General features: G+C 33.4%; 1 protein-coding gene across 1 annotated transcript in view; it reads left to right on the plus strand.

Annotated features, from left to right (window-relative positions):
* Positions 1 to 19540, plus strand: part of LOC144252525 (tubulointerstitial nephritis antigen-like) — a 76593-nt gene that overhangs the window by 5801 nt on the left and 51252 nt on the right. The window contains exons 2-4 of the mRNA XM_077794794.1: positions 5757 to 5820; positions 6515 to 6604; positions 11556 to 11670. Of these exons, the coding sequence (XP_077650920.1) occupies positions 5757 to 5820; positions 6515 to 6604; positions 11556 to 11670 (269 nt within the window). The remainder of the gene's footprint in view (positions 1 to 5756; positions 5821 to 6514; positions 6605 to 11555; positions 11671 to 19540) is intronic.

The following is a 19540-nucleotide window of genomic DNA, read 5'->3' on the forward strand; positions in this document are numbered from 1 at the left end:
AATGATTTCTATTAGTGACAGAATCAGGTTCCTTGATCAAGGTAAATTCACCTCTTGGATCACCTTGCAAATAGTAGACAATTAATATATGTCTCTTTACCACACCTAAGTAGCATGTTTTTTTTATCACCTTATTGAAACTACTATTCATCTTCCTAACTTAAAATTTATTGAGCACTTATTATGGATTGAACAACTGTTTCAAGCACCCTTCTGGTGCCTTCATTCATTATTTTATTCTACTTTGTTGAAAAGGATTAGTTTTTTTTTTATATCAACTATATAGAAAGCTGATTAGAGGGGAAGTATGATGATGTAATTATTGTGCACTAATTACAGTGCCATGAGATGGGAGAATTTTAGTAAACATTGATTGATTTGGATTGAATTGATATCTAGAGTATTTTTATTTTCTGAAGTTCAGTGTTTGCTAAGTTAATACATAGATGATTTATAAATAATAAATAAATAATTTATTTCTATGTAATTTTAAAGAATATTTTCAAAAGTATGATTTTTTCTTCATACAAGAAGTAGTGTTAAAATATATTTGTAAAGTATTGTTTACCCATTGTTTCAGTCGTCAATACTTACCATCATTTGGAATTTGGCATTTTTACAATAATAATTTATATTTAAATTAGTTATGCATCTTTCATTGAATTAAGCATTGGGGGAGATAAGAAAAGAGTATTATAAAGCCTGGGATTTTGAGAAACATATTCTTTATGTGGATAAGAAAATTTAGGTATGTGAAAAAATTAGATATCATTGAAATTTAGTAACAATTAAATGTCCCATTTGTGTTCATTGTGGATGATAATATAATCCAACAATCTCCCCTGGGAAGTAGAGTATATTAAAATAGTTAGTACTTAATAAATACCATGTACTAGAGAAGATTATATCAGATTGCTGACAACATTAATTAATATACATATTTTAACACATGAGGTTGTTTTAGTCTGGACTTTTCATGTCATTGAAGCACCAGGCTCCATTGAGCTTTCTTTTCCCACACAGCACTACAACATGGCTCCCATGTTGTGTGGTTCCTCGTACTCCATACAGCACAGTTAAGTCCCAGTAGATGAAACTGAGAAGGAGGGTGTGGTCCCCACATTATAAGGAGTATTCTAGAGCACAGAAGAACATCTCCATTTCCTATCTCTTTTGCCAGAATGTAGTGACATGGCCATGCCAACTATCAAGAGAGGCTGGATACCAAAGCTTGTTTTATTTTGCTGTGTGGCAATGTGCCTCCCTACAATGGGGTCTGCTACAGGATTAAAAATAGTAAAGAATGATAATGAGAACAACCACAGCAGGCTGTGTGACAAATTAAGAATGTATAGTTCTCTAAAAACAATGGCTATCTAGATGATTGCATTTTAACTTAAATGATTATTTCAATTTTTAATATCTTTTTTTTTATTGCCCCTTTGAGCTGGTATTCTCACTATGTGGCTCAGGCCAGACTGGAGCTCTTAAGCTCAAGTGATCCTCTTACCTCAGCCTCCTGAGTAGCTACCATACCTGGCTTCAATCTGGAGTCTTGGCATAATTGTACAAGCTGTGGTGCTTTTGATGTACTAAAATATATTTAAGCTTTTCTTATTTAAGGCATATGGTCCATTTAGAAGAGCAGTTAGCACTTCTTCAACATCCAATTTTGCTTAAGAGCTAGAATTTTGTGAAGATTGCAATTTAGGCTCACATTTTAGGTAGAACTTATGTACCAGGTAAAGTTCTTGCTCCATTCATTACAGAGGTAAGTAATTAATCATTTTATTTAGTGGTAAAAAGTTCACATGAGACTATAATTGACTCTCAAGAAGGCAATTTTTCCTTTTGTTTTAGCATGCTTTGAGAAGTAATTAGTTGGAAAGAAAAAGAATACTACACAAAACTGAAAGAAAAGTGCAAAATTAAAATAAAAGACAGAGGTATATTATTTATACAGTTTTTTCTGCAATTTATGAAGAACTGTTCTCTGAGATACTATGTTGATCATTTATAATCTATTAGAGATTATTTTCAGTGATTTTCTTAGGTACTACTTTCTAATTATTTTTCTTATGCCTGCCCTAAGAACTCTTTAAATCAACAAGTTCAAACTATACATTTTCTTAAGGATTAAAAAATAAATGTATCAATTCTCCATAGCTGAAAGTAGAACAAACATATCAATAAATATCTTACTTCTGTGTTTGTCACCCGTATCTGATGGTAGTTTCCAGTAATTGAATATTCAAATGCCAGATACAGAAAACCTGAGATAGAATTTAAAACAGAGACAGAGGAGACATTCTAGGCATAATATTTTGGAGTAGCAGATCTTAAGAAAATAGCTGGTGTACCATCTGTCACCAACAGACCTAAGCTAATTTGATGATGTGGAGTTCTGTGTTTCTGTAGGTGATAAAAAGAATGTAAGCCAGTGACACATTTGATTCACTCCTTTGCAACATCCTTAAGCATATTATAATGAAGATAAATCACAGTTCAAATTCTGCTACACATATTGACCACTGCAAAAATACACTTTGGTAAAGAGAAATATCTAATTCATAGATCCTCTGTAAGCTCCATGAAAACTCTACTTTTTCTCCTTTTAGGTGTTCCCACATCTATATTGCATAAAAAAATTTCTTGGAGATACCTGTAATATTATGACAGAGATAGGACTGTTACCTCATGGTGGGTATCAGGGAAGGAGAAATTCTTCTTCTTAGTGGCTGACACAGGACACTGCACAAGATCAATTCACAGGCACCAGGACTAAAGGTTCAAGACTTTGACCTTGACCTTAAGATATATATATTAAAACTGTGTGCACAAAGATGGACTATGATATAATTATTTAACTAATCCACATAAATGAATATTATCCATTTAACCAATGAGAGCCGATAACTTAACAACTGTTATGCTGATTAACAAGCCCACTGATGTTTGCCAATGATGTTTGTCCGACATTCATTAACTAACTGTAGTGCTGATGAAAAAAAGGATAATGGAAGCTCTTGCAGCAGCTAGCCTGAAGGCTGGCTTTTCAGAATGAATGCCACTGACCGCCTGTGGGGTGTGCACTTCTTATTAGGGCAAGTGACTGCTTCCCTACAGTGCAGTTTAGACCAGCAAAGATAATTATAACACACTCTGATGAAGTATTTCAAAATATATTGTACCACCATGTTATCATCTTTCCTCAAACCTACAAGACCAACGACCAACTATTTCACTCTCCAAATATTAATTTACCTAATTTTGTCTTAAAGGCTTTTAAAGTTGCAAAACTCCCTCAATTTCAATAGTCATTAGTTTAATATTTTGTTTCACTTTTCAGTCAAGATGCTATGTGTGCAATCAATGTGACTAACTCCCTCTGAAGATGCTTCATATATATTTTACTGAAAAAAATAAATCTATCAGACTGGAATTCTCTCAACCCACCATTTAGTTTTCAACCTACCTCCTTCCATCCCAGTTGCTGCTTATAGTGAACTGATCTCCCCTCTTGGGCTCTGAATCCCATCTTCTCTAGTCTTCTCAAGTTCATCACTTATAATTCTCCCTAGGTCTCTGTACCCCTCTCTCTCTCTCTCTCTCTCTCTCTCTCTCTCTCTCTCTCTCTCACACACACACACACACACACACACACACACACACACACGGTAAAATTTGACTTTATTCTAAATTTGATGAGAAACAACTTGAGGATTTTAAGCAGGAGGTAACATTATATGAACTTTAAAACATTCTTCTCAGTCTGTAGGGGGAATGAGAAACACATTGAGAAGGAGTATAGCAAAGGATTGAGCAGAAGCCTGTGTCAGCAGTTTGACCAAGGTCAGAGGTAGCTGGTTATGGATTTTGTTAGAAAAACCAATACTCTGTGAGAGGAAAGTGAATGTAGTTTCGCATGGTACTTCTGGCTTGACATTAAGGAGGGATGAACAAGAAATGCTTCGGTTTACACTAGATTTAGTGCTAATGATGTGGGGCAGACCTCATGGTGGACTTCTTTTGACTTCCACGTTATTACCTAGAGTACAAGTCAGAGAAGGGACAGTCTTCTTCCCTTACGACTTTTGTAATTTTGGTTCCCTTTATCTTTGCAACCAGTATGCCTAATACTCAAAGATTCATGAGGTTATGATTAAAAATCTTCTGGTTTTGGCCCCATTCTCCTTTACAAATAGTTAGGGAAGTTCATCCCTTAGATTTACACCCAAACTTCGATTGTTCTAAAATTCTTTATTGCTTCTAGGTAGTAAAAACTTCTAGAGTCTCCATATACATGGTGCCAGTTATTAAAAATATCTAATTTATTGCTACTGTGTAGCAATTAAAATTTTAAACTTGAATGCAAGCTAATTCTTTCCCATCACCTGAGTTTGCTGCATTAAGAAATGTGGTCTCTCTCTTTCTTCATGATTGTGGAATATCAAACTCAATGGGAAAGGGCCAACAGATGCAAATATTAAAGGCTTAGATTCACTAAGCAGAATATTAAAAGGTGAAATGTAATATGAGCTAAGCAGGGAGAAGTTGTAAAAAGTTTCCCATGAAAAATTTTTTGAAAAAAAAAATCAAAGGAGCCAGGAGATGTAGGCTCAGGATGCTGAGGTGAGAAGATTGGGAGTTCAAAACCAGCCTCAGAAAAATCAAGGCACTGACCTGGGGTTGTAGCTCAGTGGCTGAGCCCTTGCTTCACATGCATGAGGCACTGGGTTCAATCCTCAGCACCACATAAAAAAATAAATAAAATAAAGATATTGTGTTCATCTACAACTAATTTTTTTTAATTTTAAAAAAATATTTTTTAAAAATCAAGGCACTAGTCTGTGAAACCTTGTCTCTAAAAAAAAAAAAATACAAAATTGGACTAGTGATGTGACTCGTGGCATAGTTCCCTTGGAGAATTTTTGAAGCACTTACTTTTCACTATGATGTTATAAATAAGTCAGGGATTATTTATATGGTACGTAGATTACATGTTTTTGTTAAAAACAACTGTTTTTTAAAGTTTCTTTTTATAATTCATCAAATAATATTTTCAAAAATTATTTAACTTGTAACTGGGGTACTAGTTTCACAGCAATTTATTCAGTTTTCATATGATGATGATTCACCATAGGTCTCTTGAATATTCAATTATATAAAACAGTTATCAATTAATTTCAGTTAATATTTAAGAAATATTTGGACTTTGAAGACAAATGGCTACAGTCTTACTGATTTCATAAATTTTTCTCCTGATCCAAATCCTGAAGACGAAAAAAATAGAATTTATCTTTGTAAGGTAAATTCGATGAATTTTTTTTTTTTTGTATTTTGGGCCACACTACTAATTACTTGCTCTAGTCATATTTAATTAATTATACTCAATTATGAGACTTGAATAAATTTTTAAATAAGTAGTATAAACTGATTCAAATAGTTGCACTCAAATATTTATATTGCTTACCTATTTAAACACATTATTTTTGCAGCATAGTTAGTGATTAATTCCTTGTTAATTGAGTTTTCATGCTTTATAAATCCTCTCTGTTGAACATAATACGCAGTTTAAAGATAAACAAGGCCAGAAGAATTTGATTTATCAACCTTGACATGAACAAGATGTGGATTAGATTGGCACTAAATGCTTTCTCATGTTTGAAAAACTAACCACAGTCTTACATTAATTGTAATGCTAATGCACTTTATCCAGATTAGAATTTTAATTTGTTTACATGTTACATTGACAGGTTGCTTCAGAGATGGTCAACATTATGAAGAAGGATCAGTAATTAAGGAAAATTGCAACTCCTGGTAATGAATTTAAGTGACACAGAACAGAATTGTACTGTCTATGTATTTTTTTCTTCAAATAAAAGGAAGATTTTTTGAAACAAAACATACATTTAAATACAAATAGACAAAATTAAGTATGTATACACAAAGTCATATTCCATAAGGCATCATACACTTGTAAATTTTATAGGCCTATTTATTGAATGTTGAAAATATAATCATGCATGTATCTTTTAATACCTGAGCTTGATGTTTTGTTTTTGATAATGAGCCTTGATCATACAGCAGTTTTGCATTAGGTATGCATCTTAACAACAAAAATTTTAATATACTTCAGATTTTAATATACTACAGACAAGCTGTGTTTTTAGCATGACTATATAGAAAAACATGCTACTTTAAAAGGCTTAGACTATAGAGAAAATTTCTCCATACAAGGAAATCAAATCTACTTGCCAAATGATCCTGTTTTAAAACTTTAGTATCTATGTTGCCATATCATTTATTATTTGCTGAAGCAGAGGTTAAGAGCCCATTGAGTGGTTGCTAATACCTGTTTTATGATGTATTTAGCCAATAATCAAACAGCCATATGGTTAACATTAATCATGAAATTATGTTTTATATCTTTACAATGTACAACTCTTGATGTTAATTCTGAAACGTACTCTATAAAGGCCAGGCCACATTTGTAATTCTTGTATCTTTATAGCACATGCTCAGGACAGCAGTGGAGATGTTCCCAGCACACGTGCCTGGTTCGTCCAGAGTTAATTGAACATGTCAATAAAGGAGACTATGGGTGAGCTGAATCTTGCATTACCAGTTTCTTGGCCCTCCTAATTACTCCTCATATCTCAAACAATTTTTTTACTTACTCCTAAAAATGGTCATTATTCAAAAGAAAGAGTGGGGAAATTGGGAGTGGAGATAAAAGGTGTGTACACTTAGAATGCAAAAGGTGAATAATAAATAATTAAATTAAAATTAACAAATAAAAAAGAATGGTACAATCTAGTATTGAATCATTTAGGAAAGAGAAGTGTCATGGTGTGGGTGTGGGGAGTAGAGGAAGTATTACACTGAATAAGTATATAGGCAAAATTAGAATATTGGCAATATTGATTTATCACACTCATCATTTTCTTTCTGCTGCTGTATCACCAAGCTAATCCTGTGCTCAGCTATCCTAGATAGGACACAACCTTCATAGGACAGTATTCTATCTGGATGATACCTCAAATAACAAGTTAATTTAGACAGTCTCTCTAAAGTGACTGATATTTAGCCAATTCACTTATAGCTCATTCAAAAGACAGACTGAACCACTTTGCTAGTAATATAAAGATAGGAATGACTTACACTTAATCATCGGAAAAATTGTTTGATGCTCTTCCATAGATTAAAAATTAGGTGGCTTCACCACTTACATAGAGAGAATGAAGATGTAGGCACCAGCACAATACAGAACTGAGAGAGGGATAGGCTGGCCAATACCTGTCTCAAAATTTCTCCACTACCATTGATCAAATCTCTATATATTTCTATGCATCCCTTGATAACATCTTCCACACTCTGTACAAGGCTTCATATAAAAAGATCCATTGTCCAGCTGCTATAAAAGTGAAGTCATTCTGAGATGTTTGTTTTTAAAAATAGATATCTCATTCTCTTCTACACGTAAAACACTTTGTTTCCCAGCACAATGGGGACACTGAAGTTCAATGTGCCCAAAGTATTTTCCTGGAAGACAAAATACAGAAAGTCACTTTTGTTGATATTAACATTTAAAAATTCATTCTCCATTCTTCTCTGTGTTTGTGGTTAATATTTTAGGTGATAACTTGATTACTGTTAAGTATTTCTAGGAAAAACCAATTACAGTTTTCTGTGGCTAGGTGACATATAAATTTTCAAGGAACATGGTCTTGACAAATGAATTGAAAAGGTTCCTAAGAGGATTTAAATGCTGGACGTAACTAGCACATGCTTCCAAGAAACTGTGGTAGATAAGCCCATTGTTATAGAGTACATAAGAATCCACAGTAGAAAAAAAGTATAATTAGGAGCACAGAAGTTGAGAATTTATTGGGAATGTTGCCTTCCTTGGGAGAAGGAACATTTTTCCCCATTATTTGTTTATTTTGAGCATGTTTTAAGGTTTTTTGTTTTGTTTTGTTTTTGTTTTTGTTTTGTTTCGTGTTTGGTACCAGAGATTGAACTCAGGGGTACTTAATCACTGAGCCACATCCCAAGCCCTATTTTGTATTTTAGTGAGAGACAGGGTCTCAATGATTTCCAAAGAGTACATGACTTAAAAAGAGTAATAAGGGAAGGATATTTGAGGAAAAGGAAACATGCACAGACCAAAAAGAAAAAGTTAAAAGAAACAAGATATGAAGAAAAGGAATAAAAGTAAAATCATTCACTGGGAAACAAAAGTGGAAAATTTCTTATATTTAAAAGAAAGTTCTAATTTTCTGCTGTTTGTTATTCTCTATTCAGGAAGCTCAAATTGGTTTTGTGTGAAAAAATATTATTATATTATATTATTCAATATTTATTAGTGCTTTTTAAAATAACTTATAAACAAATATAAACCTTTGCTTTAAAATATTTCTTTCCCGAATCTAGGCAGTATTTTAGATTCCAGCCTTTATTGATTCCACATAATGTCTATCAGTGCTTATTTAGTCCCTGCATTATTTTTCAAGACAATCAATTAACATTAATAAAATGTGTTCATTTGTGGTATTGATGAGGATGCAATAATTTCTGTCTTGGAGCAGTTAATTTAGCTGAGGCGCCAACATGTCAAGCTCTTGTAAAAGGATTTCTAATGATAGGGCAGAATGTAGGACCAAATCAATGGCACAAATCATAATCTGCAAATTAGTAGAATAAAGGGAGACCCACAACTGTTTTTGTTATTTGCTCCATGCACGAAACCCTTCTGGAACTTAGCACTTTAAAAGCCACAAGCTTTTCATTTGTTCATGTCAGTAATTTGGAATGGACTCAACTGAGGCTCTTGCTGGTCTCTTCTGGGCTTGCTCATATATCTATTGACTTCTTTGGGAATTGAGGCTGAACTCTCAAAGATGGCCTTACTTCTGTTTTTGCCTGCTGGTGCTGGTTGCCATCTGTCTCCAGCTGGCTTGCTTTGGCTTCATCACATGAGGGCATTGTTCCAACAGGGTGTGGATGGAATCTGTGCAAGCTCTGTCTTGAAGCTTAAGCTTGACAGCTACACAACATCAATTCCATTGCTTTCTTTGGGCAAAGCAAGTGAGTAGGCCAATCCACATCTAAAGACTAGGCAAGTAGATTCTCTCTTGATGGAGAAAGCTACAAATAATTTGTGGCCATTTTGAATCTGTCAAGTGTCTAAACTTGATTTTTTTTTAATGACTTCAAAATCTAGTATAGAGGACAATTTGGCCTAGATTTTGCATATGTTTCTCAAAATCAACATATGCCAAACTGAAGGGATCAACCTTGACCTATCCTTGGTGACTGTCATCTGCCTCCATCTGGCCAACCAAAATATTTGAGGTTAGCTCAATTCCCCCTCACCTTTTTTTTTTTTTAAACTATGTCACCACATCCTACTAATTCCCACATACAACATTTTAGTGCATTTCCTTATCACATATCGTTTGAAATGACCTGATTGTCTTTCTGTGTTCAGTTTGACTAAATTCCAGTCTATTCTTCATATTTTCATAGCTATCTTTCCAAAATAAAGCCTTGATTCTGCCACTTTTGTTCTTAAAAATCTTTCATTTCATTCCTTCTGAAAAACAATTATTCTTAGCATGAATGACTGTCTAGATGTAAAGGTTTTTCACTACCACACCTTTTATACCCTTTCTAGCCACCCCCCCATCCCCTCTCATCATTTAACTTATCTGCCACTCCCTATGTGTGCAAACTAATTCCAAATCTTCATGCTTTGCTCAAGAGTTACCTCTGTTTAGAATAAATGTTCGCTTTTCTTCACATTTGGCCTCCAAATTCATTCTCATCCTTCCAGGCTAAGCATTAAATTCACTTTCTATGAAAATGTGCCAACTCCTTCAGGCAGAGTTATGTTTGAATCCTCTGTTCTGATCACATTTTGACCTACTGCTAATGAAGTTGCCATATTGAAATCATTTCTTTCTTTCTAGTCTTTGTCAGGGTACGAGCACCTCGAGGGTAGAGAAAGTTTTTCATTTTTGTGTTTCTGGTATTTACCAGATGAGATGACAGATAAGTTAAGAAGGTTCTATAAAAGCTAAATTGGATTAAGGAAAAGTGATAAGTCCAGATCAAGGAGAACAATGCAGGTTAATAGGGCCTTTAACAGTTTTTTGAAACTATATCACAGTAAAACACACATTTTATTTTGTGATCTAGTATACATACACATACAGGAACATAAAACGGTTCTTAAAAATAGGTTCGTAAAGTAGGGTTCCTCCCTTTTTGTGGGGGGCACTGGGGATTGAACTCAGGGCCACCCAACTACTGAGCCATATACTCAGCCCTATTTTTTTTTTTTTAATTTAGAGACAGAGTCTCACTGAGTTGCTTAGCATAAAAAGCCTTGCTTTTTGCTGAGGCTGGCTTTGAACTTGAAATCCTCCTGCCTCAGCCTCCCCAACCCCCAGTGTTACAGGCATGCACCATTGCACCCAGCTCCTCCCTATTTTTAATGAGATCTAATATTTCCTATTATTTTCCTATATTTATTTAGTTTTTGTGGCCCTGGGGATTGAATTCAGGGCCTTGTGTATGTTAGGCCAGTGTTCTACCACTGAGAGCTCTGCCATTGAGCTACCTCTCCAGCTGCCTTCTATTTTTATCTTATTTTTTAAAATGCTTATTCCTACTCACTCAATTGAGTGCTTAATGAAGTGACCCACAGATGTCTCTGGCCTGATACCTGCAAGCTGTTAGTGTAGGACAATGAAAACATACTTTACTGATTTCACAATTTTTTCCAAGGTGGATCCTGTTAGTCTCTCAAATAATTCCACAGTATCTAATATATTCAGGGGTTTTCTTATTGAAATTCCTTAGGTGGAAGAAGATTTTACTTTAAAATCATAGCTATAAGGTGGTTTAAAATTTATGACTTAATGGGCCTTATGAAAGAAGAGCATTAACTTGCCAGGCACATTATTAAAACTTGAGTGGCATTTATAATCATTTGTAAGAACCTATCACATTGTACATAATTTTGATTATAAACAAAACAGGATAAAATTTATACTTGACTTAAGTAGTAAAACTATCTTGCCCTTGAGTTGTAAATGATTCAAATAGGCAATGAATAAATTACTTTTAACTTTCTCATTTTTCATCTACTGTCATCTTTTAAAGAAATTTTGCTTTCAAATGTCAATATTAAATTTGGAAACAGTACATTTATTTTTTCTAAGAACACAACATATATCTAGAAAGAAATCTACGTTTTGTTACCAAACTTCACATCAGTTTATTTTATATTATTAGTAGTAATTAATAGTATTAAGGACTTTACACAAATTAACTCATTTAACAAAAGGTAGACCATTTCAACATCTAATTAATTATCACAGATGTAATTTTTTTAAAAAAGCAACCATTTTGCTTGCAATTTTTCATGGCACTTCTTTTTATTAGCAAATTTCTTTTCAAATCTAAATTATAAAGAAAACAGATACCTACTTAATCAGCAAGTGCATTTGAGTGTATGTGTGTATATATTTTCGTTTGTAAGGCAGATGGACAGCGCAGAACTACAGCCAATTCTGGGGAATGACTTTAGAAGAAGGTTTCAAATTTCGCCTTGGCACCTTGCCACCCAGCCCCATGCTTCTGAGCATGAATGAGATGACAGTAAGTGCTTTTCCTGATTCACATTTGTGCATGTGTTTGCATAGGGGTATTTCATATGTATGTCCAAAGCAATTCAAAGTAACTAAAATATTGAGTTGTAAGCCTTTGAAGTTACAAAAATACAATTTCTTTATATCAATTTGAAAATATTTTCCCAAAATGGTTGTTTTATCATACAAAAGTCTCATGTGAACTTTGAAAGTTCAATTACACATAATGTCCTTTAATAATGAAGGGGGGTTGCCTATAGTTTCACAGAAAAGCATATTTTTTTATGACAGGTTGTTCAGCTTGTCAGTGCTTTCTCAAGTCCTCACTCTTATTTTATTTTTAACTACAGAGTTATTCTGTGAGTTTATCTAAACTCTGTTTTGATGCCTGTTGGACTACTCAGTATCATATAAGATTGAAATAAATGCTGGCAACTTTAAACATGCTTGTTACGATGATTAACAAAATCTTCAAAATCTTCAAAATTTCCATTAAGAAAATACCTTCACTTTTTCAGAGTGACCTGGAAAACTTCTTTGTAAAATTGCCTGAGTGTCCAATAGACTTACGCTTTGTTCTTTGTATTGGTTTTTGTTTTCCTTTGTAAGATGTATTATTATCTGCTAATGGAGAAGCTGCATAAAGAAATTTCTATTTCTCTAGGTAAACTTCTCACTCAGAGAGCTGCAGCTCTCCACCCCAGTGTGTGGTGTTACCCATTACATGTACTTTCTAGTTGAGATGTTGATTCTATGCAATGCTGTCACTGATGCCCAGGGCGGGTGGGACTTCAGGCCACTGAGTGCAACTTCTCTAGTCTGCAATGAAGAAATCAGGCTCTGGCTGCCTAGATGCTCTCAGCATCTGGAGACAGCAGGGTTTTTGTTTGCAGCTGGATGAGTTGTAAACCCACTTGTGACTCATTAAACATTTCACCTGAACTTAATTTCACTGAATTTACAGAGCTTTGATCACCTGAATTATTGTTCTAATTCAAATTCTAGTAGCAAGATCTGTTAAATTATAATTAATCTCAAAGAAGATAATAATAACTGACTTTTACTGAGTGGTGTGTTAAGCTCTTTTATTCTTTATCTCATTTAATTTCCTTAGCCACTTGATGTCATCAGTACTATCATTACCCACATTTTAAAGACAAGCAAATTAAGATGTAGAGAGGTTAAGTCACAATGATAGTCAGAGAGGCTAAGAGCCATCACAGAATTAAATTGCAGATCCAGGACATCTACAAGGATCTGTTCCCCAAAATAGTCCTTAGCATTCCAGTAGAGTCAGTTAGCTTTGGCCGATTCAGATTCAAAGCAGCAAAAGAAAAAAGAAAAAAAAAAGCCTTTTCACCTCTAACCAGAGATAATTTTCTGAAATGATCAGTTTAAAGATATTTTTGGACCTTTGCTACAATCAGTAAGATAAAATCTTTGGCGTAATAGTTCAGATTCATGATCTTTTAGTGACCTAATTAAAAGATCAGTTGAAAAGAGTCATTTTTATTATAACAGTTTTATTTTCTCTTTTTTGTCCCCATCTGGGAAAAAAAGAAGCAGCATTGTTAAAGAAAATACTTACCCATTATAAGTTCTGTTCTTCCACTTTCTTTGTTTTGAGGGCCATGTTGGACTAAACATTTATTTAGGAGTTTCCTCAGTATTATTCATAACATTTCCCTTCTAAATTTTAATTTTTGTAGCTTGGAAGGATTTATAGTCTAGAGAAATGAAGTATATTTCTTTCTCAAGTTGCCATTCATTGTAGCAGAAAAAAATCTAATTCTAAATCATTTATTGGCTCCTAGGGATTTATTTGCTAAAAGGTTCTGTGTTGATATATAAGTGAAAATTCTTAATGATTAATACTTTAAGAAAATTTAAAATTGTTAGTGGTATAAATTAATGCATATGGTTGCCAAGTAATTCCAGGAAAGCAATAAGGAAATTCCTGGCCTCTGGGGAGTTCCATTAACTGCTAATGATGTGAGGCAAGAAAACAGCTTCTTATTTCTAGGGCATGGTGGCTTATGGACTGTTTCTGAGTGATGGAGTTGTCCTAATAACTGGTCAAATAAAATAAATCCCCAGAAATATGACAAGGTAATTCGGAGACTTTGGAGAGGCCTTTCTGGATGATAATTGTTTGGTTTAGATATGAGGTATCCTCCAAAAGCTCATCTGTGAGACAATGCAAGAATGTTCAGAGGTAAGATGATTAGATTATGAGAGTTGTACCCTAATCAATGGACTAATCTACTGATGTGGATTAAATGGCTGATAACTATTAATTAATAGACAGGTAGGGTACAGCTGGAGGAAGTAGGTCACTGAGGACATTTCTATGGTGTTTATACTCTGTCCCTGGTGAACAGAGCTTTCTCTCTTTGCTTCTTGTTTGCCATGTCCTGAGCTGCTGTCATCCACCATACCCTTTTCCCATGATGTTCTGTCTCATCTTCCACCTGGAGCTATGAAGTCATTGGATAGATTGAACCTCTGAAACCATGAGCCAAAATAAACTTGTCCTCCTCTAGCATGTGTGAGGCACTGGGTTTGAGCCTCAGCACTGCAAAAACAAAGCTCCTTAGAGACAGTGTATTCAGTGCAGCCAGTATGCTTGGTTCTCATTCTGGCTGCTCCACTTGTTGCCTCTCTCTTCCTTCATAAAATGGGGACTGTGGTATTACCTAGCTCTTAGGGTTGTATGAGTTCCATGAAATTCTGGGTGAGCAGTGCTTATCAAAGTACTTAGGATACAGTTAGGCATTGTTTAGAAATAAGCATTGTTTCTCTCCCTTGTATTATTAACTTCTAGAGAAAAATAGGATTCTGAAACAGGTCAATTCTTCCAGAATTTAAGTATCCAAACCTTCATCATTTGTAGCATTTTATTTCATATAGAGAAGTGTAGGCATTGATTCATTGGTTCTGATGGAGATTACATATTTCTGATGAACCTGAAAATTTTTCTGTTATGCTCTCAGATCAAATCAAATCAACTCTGCATATGATTGTTTTTCAGACTAGCAAACAAGTACTTTTGAATTTGGAATATAGCTCTGAAAAGCCTCCCTGTGTTGTATTTCATTATAAATATTGAAAATATTTTGAATGAAAAAAGACTATTTTCACCCAGAAATGTGGAAATTAAAAGGTTACTTTTATATGTGGCTCAGTTTAAAAAATATAATAGGGTTTTTTATTATTATTGCTAACTCCTCAGAAAGAATAATTAGGTATTATATCTAAGGTGGAATGATTAAAAATTAAGACTAGCATGATATTTTAAGCCTATAGACCTATACTATGTCATGTGACTGGTGTAGGTAAAAATATTATAATTTTTTTAAGTTAACTAGCAAAACATGTTTTCTCAGTCACTCAGTATGAATGAGTTTAGTTGGATAAATTAATAAAGAAACATGTTATAATTTTTCTGTGGTTTGTTAGAAATTAAGATTAAATAACTTTATAAATAAATATATAATATTTATATAATATATAGCTATTATAAACTTTAAAAATCACCACCAATTTTTAGGTGAGAAATTTTTTTTAAAATCATTAAATCATTTGGATAATTTATCATTACCTAGATAACACATAGTTGATTAATTGGATTTATTTCTCTAGTAATTAGTTAAAATAGGAGAAATTTATTTATTTTTTCCTTACCTCTATGAAATATTTCAATGATGGCAAGTACTAAGACTTGAGAAATACCTTTGGAAAAGTCAAATCTTTCCAAGTTTAGGTTTTGACTAATCCTAGGTTATTGAAAACAAATTTTAATTATGAATAACTGACCAAATGAATATCTTCAACTTAACTCCAAGAATATGGACCCTGTGTAAATAGAAGCCTCTATAGAAACCAAAACATTGACTACAAAAGTAAAAAATACAGTTCTGTAATTATGTATTTTACATAACATTGGACAAAAATAACCATATTTTCCCATAAAATTGATCTTTGGCTCCCACATACATGCATATAAGGCATATGGGCTCAGAGTTCCAAAATACAGTCAGTGGCATTGGTGGAGGACATGGGCAGATTTGATAGAGTCCTTGTTTACATATATGTTCACTTAGCTCACCTCATAATCTTCTCATGTAGTTGAGAGAAAAGCCAAGGACAGAGGAGGATGACAGTTATTTTAACTGACATGGAATTAAGGATTTTAAAATTAAAAAATCATCAAAACATTTACTTATGTCTGTATCATCAAAACATTTACTTATGTCTCTCCAGTCTCTTTTCTGTTACCCCCCTTCTCAGAGTGGAACCCCAAACCCTTCATAACCTTTAGAAAAGACACATGCCACTTCACTCCTTGTTCACCTGCTCTTGTGGCAGAATGATTGTCTTGTGTCTCAAATCGGTTTTCCAGCTTTCAGTTTTGTCTTTCTATACTAGTCACAGTCAGATGAGTAGCACTGTGATATAATTGAACACGACTTGACCAACGCAGTGGGACTAAATTGATCACTGCAGGACAAATCTTCAAAAATAAATGTGAAAATTTATTTTTTCGTCTGTATGAACAAATACCTTGGGCTGATAAAAAGTAGATTCCTGAGGTGATCTCGTGTGTTGATTTAACAGTTACCTACTCTGGCTTTCCCATACCTGGGTCTGTCTTTTCCATATATACTGTTTCTTCCCAAAGTCTATTACACAAAACACTTGAGGCTTTGATCCGCTTCATAATATAAATGATAGGAAGTGAAAAGAAATAAAGTATTTTGTATTGGAAAAAATCATGAACATTATTTTCACTTTTTAGAGCCTCACATAATTTGGCATTTTGTAAAACCACATTGCAGAGAAGACAAATATCTATTTAATTTTCAAAAACAATTGTTCCTTAGAACTGTTTGATTAATCAGCTTCTTCATTTTTAATTACCTGTTAAAATCCCTCAGGGCTAGTGTTCTAAGAAACTCATTTTAGGAAATGTGGCTCATCCATTTTCAGATATATGCGTTCTTCACTTTTTAACACCTCTGAAATTGGAATGCTTTCTTAACATTTGATCATGTGATGGGGTCAATGAAAGATGGCATTACCCTAGTAGCTTTAATAATTCTGTGTGCTGTTTTGGTCATGACTGGGCTTAGCTGTGAGGCACAGAAACTGAAAGTGACAGTGACGTAAACAATGCAGACATTGATGTCTCACTAGCAAATCTAGAAGTGGGTTGTCCTACAATGGAATCGTACAATGGGGCTGAATATCCAGACTTCTTTCTTCTTTTTGCTCCATTGCACAGGGCCTTTATTTCCAAGGTCATATGAGGGTTCAACAAAATTGCTCCATGTCCATCTCTACTGCCCAAATTCCTGCCAGTAACAAAAATCAAAATATCCAGAAAAAAACAGTGAAAGTCAAGAGCCAGTCGTCTCTTAAAGAAACTTTTTATGGCTTTTTCATAAGCCTGAAAATGGTAATAATAGCAGAGAGGTGTGGGAAACAGTCATTTTGCTGTCTTTAGAAGAGGGGCTAGGACCTGCCATAGAACAATCACTGAGTATTGATATTTACAAGATCATTGAAAATTACTCTATATTTAGAAACCAGAGAAATATCAAAGGATAAGTCTTTAAATGTTAAGGCATGAAGGCAAATATCATTGAAGATGAGAGTTTCATTTAGCCACTAGCAACCAGAAAATTAGCCCTTTCTTTCTTAATATCAAATAGTTTAGAAAAAAAAATTCTTGATATTCATAGCCACTGACCTCAGACTGCAATCACAACAGAATTATATTTTCTGTTGCTTTATTTGAGTCTCAGATGTCTCTGATTATCCAATAAAAGTGGGACAAAAGTACAATTAGAGCTGGAGGGGGCAATCCACATAATGGATTGTGTATAGGTGTAGGCTCAACAGTAAGGATGTACAGAGTATATTCTGAGGTGGTTGATAAAATTGATCAGTTTGTCTCAAGCTGCTCTCTGATTGCATTCTCATTACTCCTTCAGAGATTTTACTTTAATAAGATGTGGGAGTTATTGGAGATTGTTTATCACTGTGCTTAATTCTCATATTTGTCCATAAGATCTTTAAATTCTAATTTTTAAATAAAAACATTAAAGAAAAGTAAACATTAAGTTTAACCACAAATTTGGCTAATACATACTTGAAAATATAATTAAATTATGATTGAACTTTTTTCAACGTGACAATATAAAGAATTAAAATTTCTCACATGGAAGAGTGGAAATTGTACTTAAAATTAAATTGATATTTTATTTGAAACACCAATTTTGGAATTTCTTTCACTCTTAGATGGTTCTTTTGATTCTTTTCCTTTATTAAATTATCATTTGACAAAAATACAAATTGTGTAAACTTTAAAAAAAATCTATCATTCATTGAAACCAGAGTTCTATTACCAGTTCCTAAAAGTTGTTATTTTGTAAGGCTTACCTTAATTTGTGAGTTATAAAAGCAATCTTATTTTTTAGAGGATTACAATATGTATGGAATAATGAAATATAAAATGTTCTCTGCATTTAGTATATTAGATTATCTGATATCATGAAAGAAAAAGAATCTCAAGATAATATGTGCCTGATCCACTTAAGTGCCAGAGGCTTATTTTTAGAAAACGCAATATTAAATGATTAGTAAAAATCTTTAAAAATTCAATATATGAACTTTATGAATTCATCTGGATTAGTGGATTCATAAATATGTTTTCAATAAAAATGTCATTTTGAGTGTTGTTTCTCTATGCCTTATTTTATTAAGAAGGATTACCCAGTCATACTTTTTATTTTTAAGGAATAAATCATAAAAGCAACAAATGCATGCTGATATAATAATTTAACTTAAAGTGCCTTCAGGGAAAATACATTTTTAAGAGATGAAATTTACCTGATATATATATCCTATTATTATTATCAGATTGATTGTCTCCCATGTGCAAAGCACTGTGGTAGTCTTTGTGGAAGTCACATTCTGAAGAACTTAATGCCACTGAAATGTGTATAGAGTAATAGTTATATCTTTATTGCTTCAGCAGAGCAGAAGGGATATATCCTAGGTGTTATTAAATTGGAATTCTAAAGTAATAAAATAATAACTGACGCTCCACTTATTTTTCTGGAAACTTGAGGCAACTTCATGATAAATGCCTAAATGCACACTGATTGGTTGATAATAAAAAAAATGTGAAGGTATGTGTATTTCTACCCCATTTAGAAAGATACCTTGGAGACAGAGTTTTTATCTCTGAAACTACTCTACTCAGAGCAATAAATTTGTTCTCCTCCAACTTTGAAGTTCTATGTTATCGTCCATCTAATGGCATTAGAATCCCAAGTCACGTTTCTTTTTATAAAACTACTCTTTAAGTTATCATGCAGGGACTGTACTGTGATCCGATGATGTTCTTGGCACTTTATTCCATTATCTAAGTAGCAGTGTTTTTATTAATGGATGCAAGATTTAATAACTTTCTTATCAGGTGGTAATAGTTCTCTAAATCAAAACTGAGTGCTCCTGTTAATGTTCAAATTTATAAATTATTTTGGATGGATACCTTTTAAAGAGATATGTAAATTCTAAATCTTCCTGGCTTTAGACTTAGAAGCTATTATGTACTTGTCAGAAATAATTCCTTGGAAGATATCAGATCAGTAGCTTCACTTGTTCAATTTATAATCAGAAAATTTTTAAACAGGTAAAATTTTATCTTTTACAGACATTTTACTTCTGCTACAAGGTAGTATATCTCTGTATTTCTGATAAAGTAGAAAAATTATAGAAATGGAGAATGATTTTAAGAACTCTAAAACCTGGATATAGTCCCAGGAGTAAATCTTATTTAGCTTAGAGTCCTTAGCATGGCTTAGCTTTCA

The sequence above is a fragment of the Urocitellus parryii genome, unplaced genomic scaffold (assembly GCF_045843805.1).
Source record: "Urocitellus parryii isolate mUroPar1 unplaced genomic scaffold, mUroPar1.hap1 Scaffold_45, whole genome shotgun sequence".
NCBI lineage: Eukaryota > Metazoa > Chordata > Mammalia > Rodentia > Sciuridae > Urocitellus > Urocitellus parryii.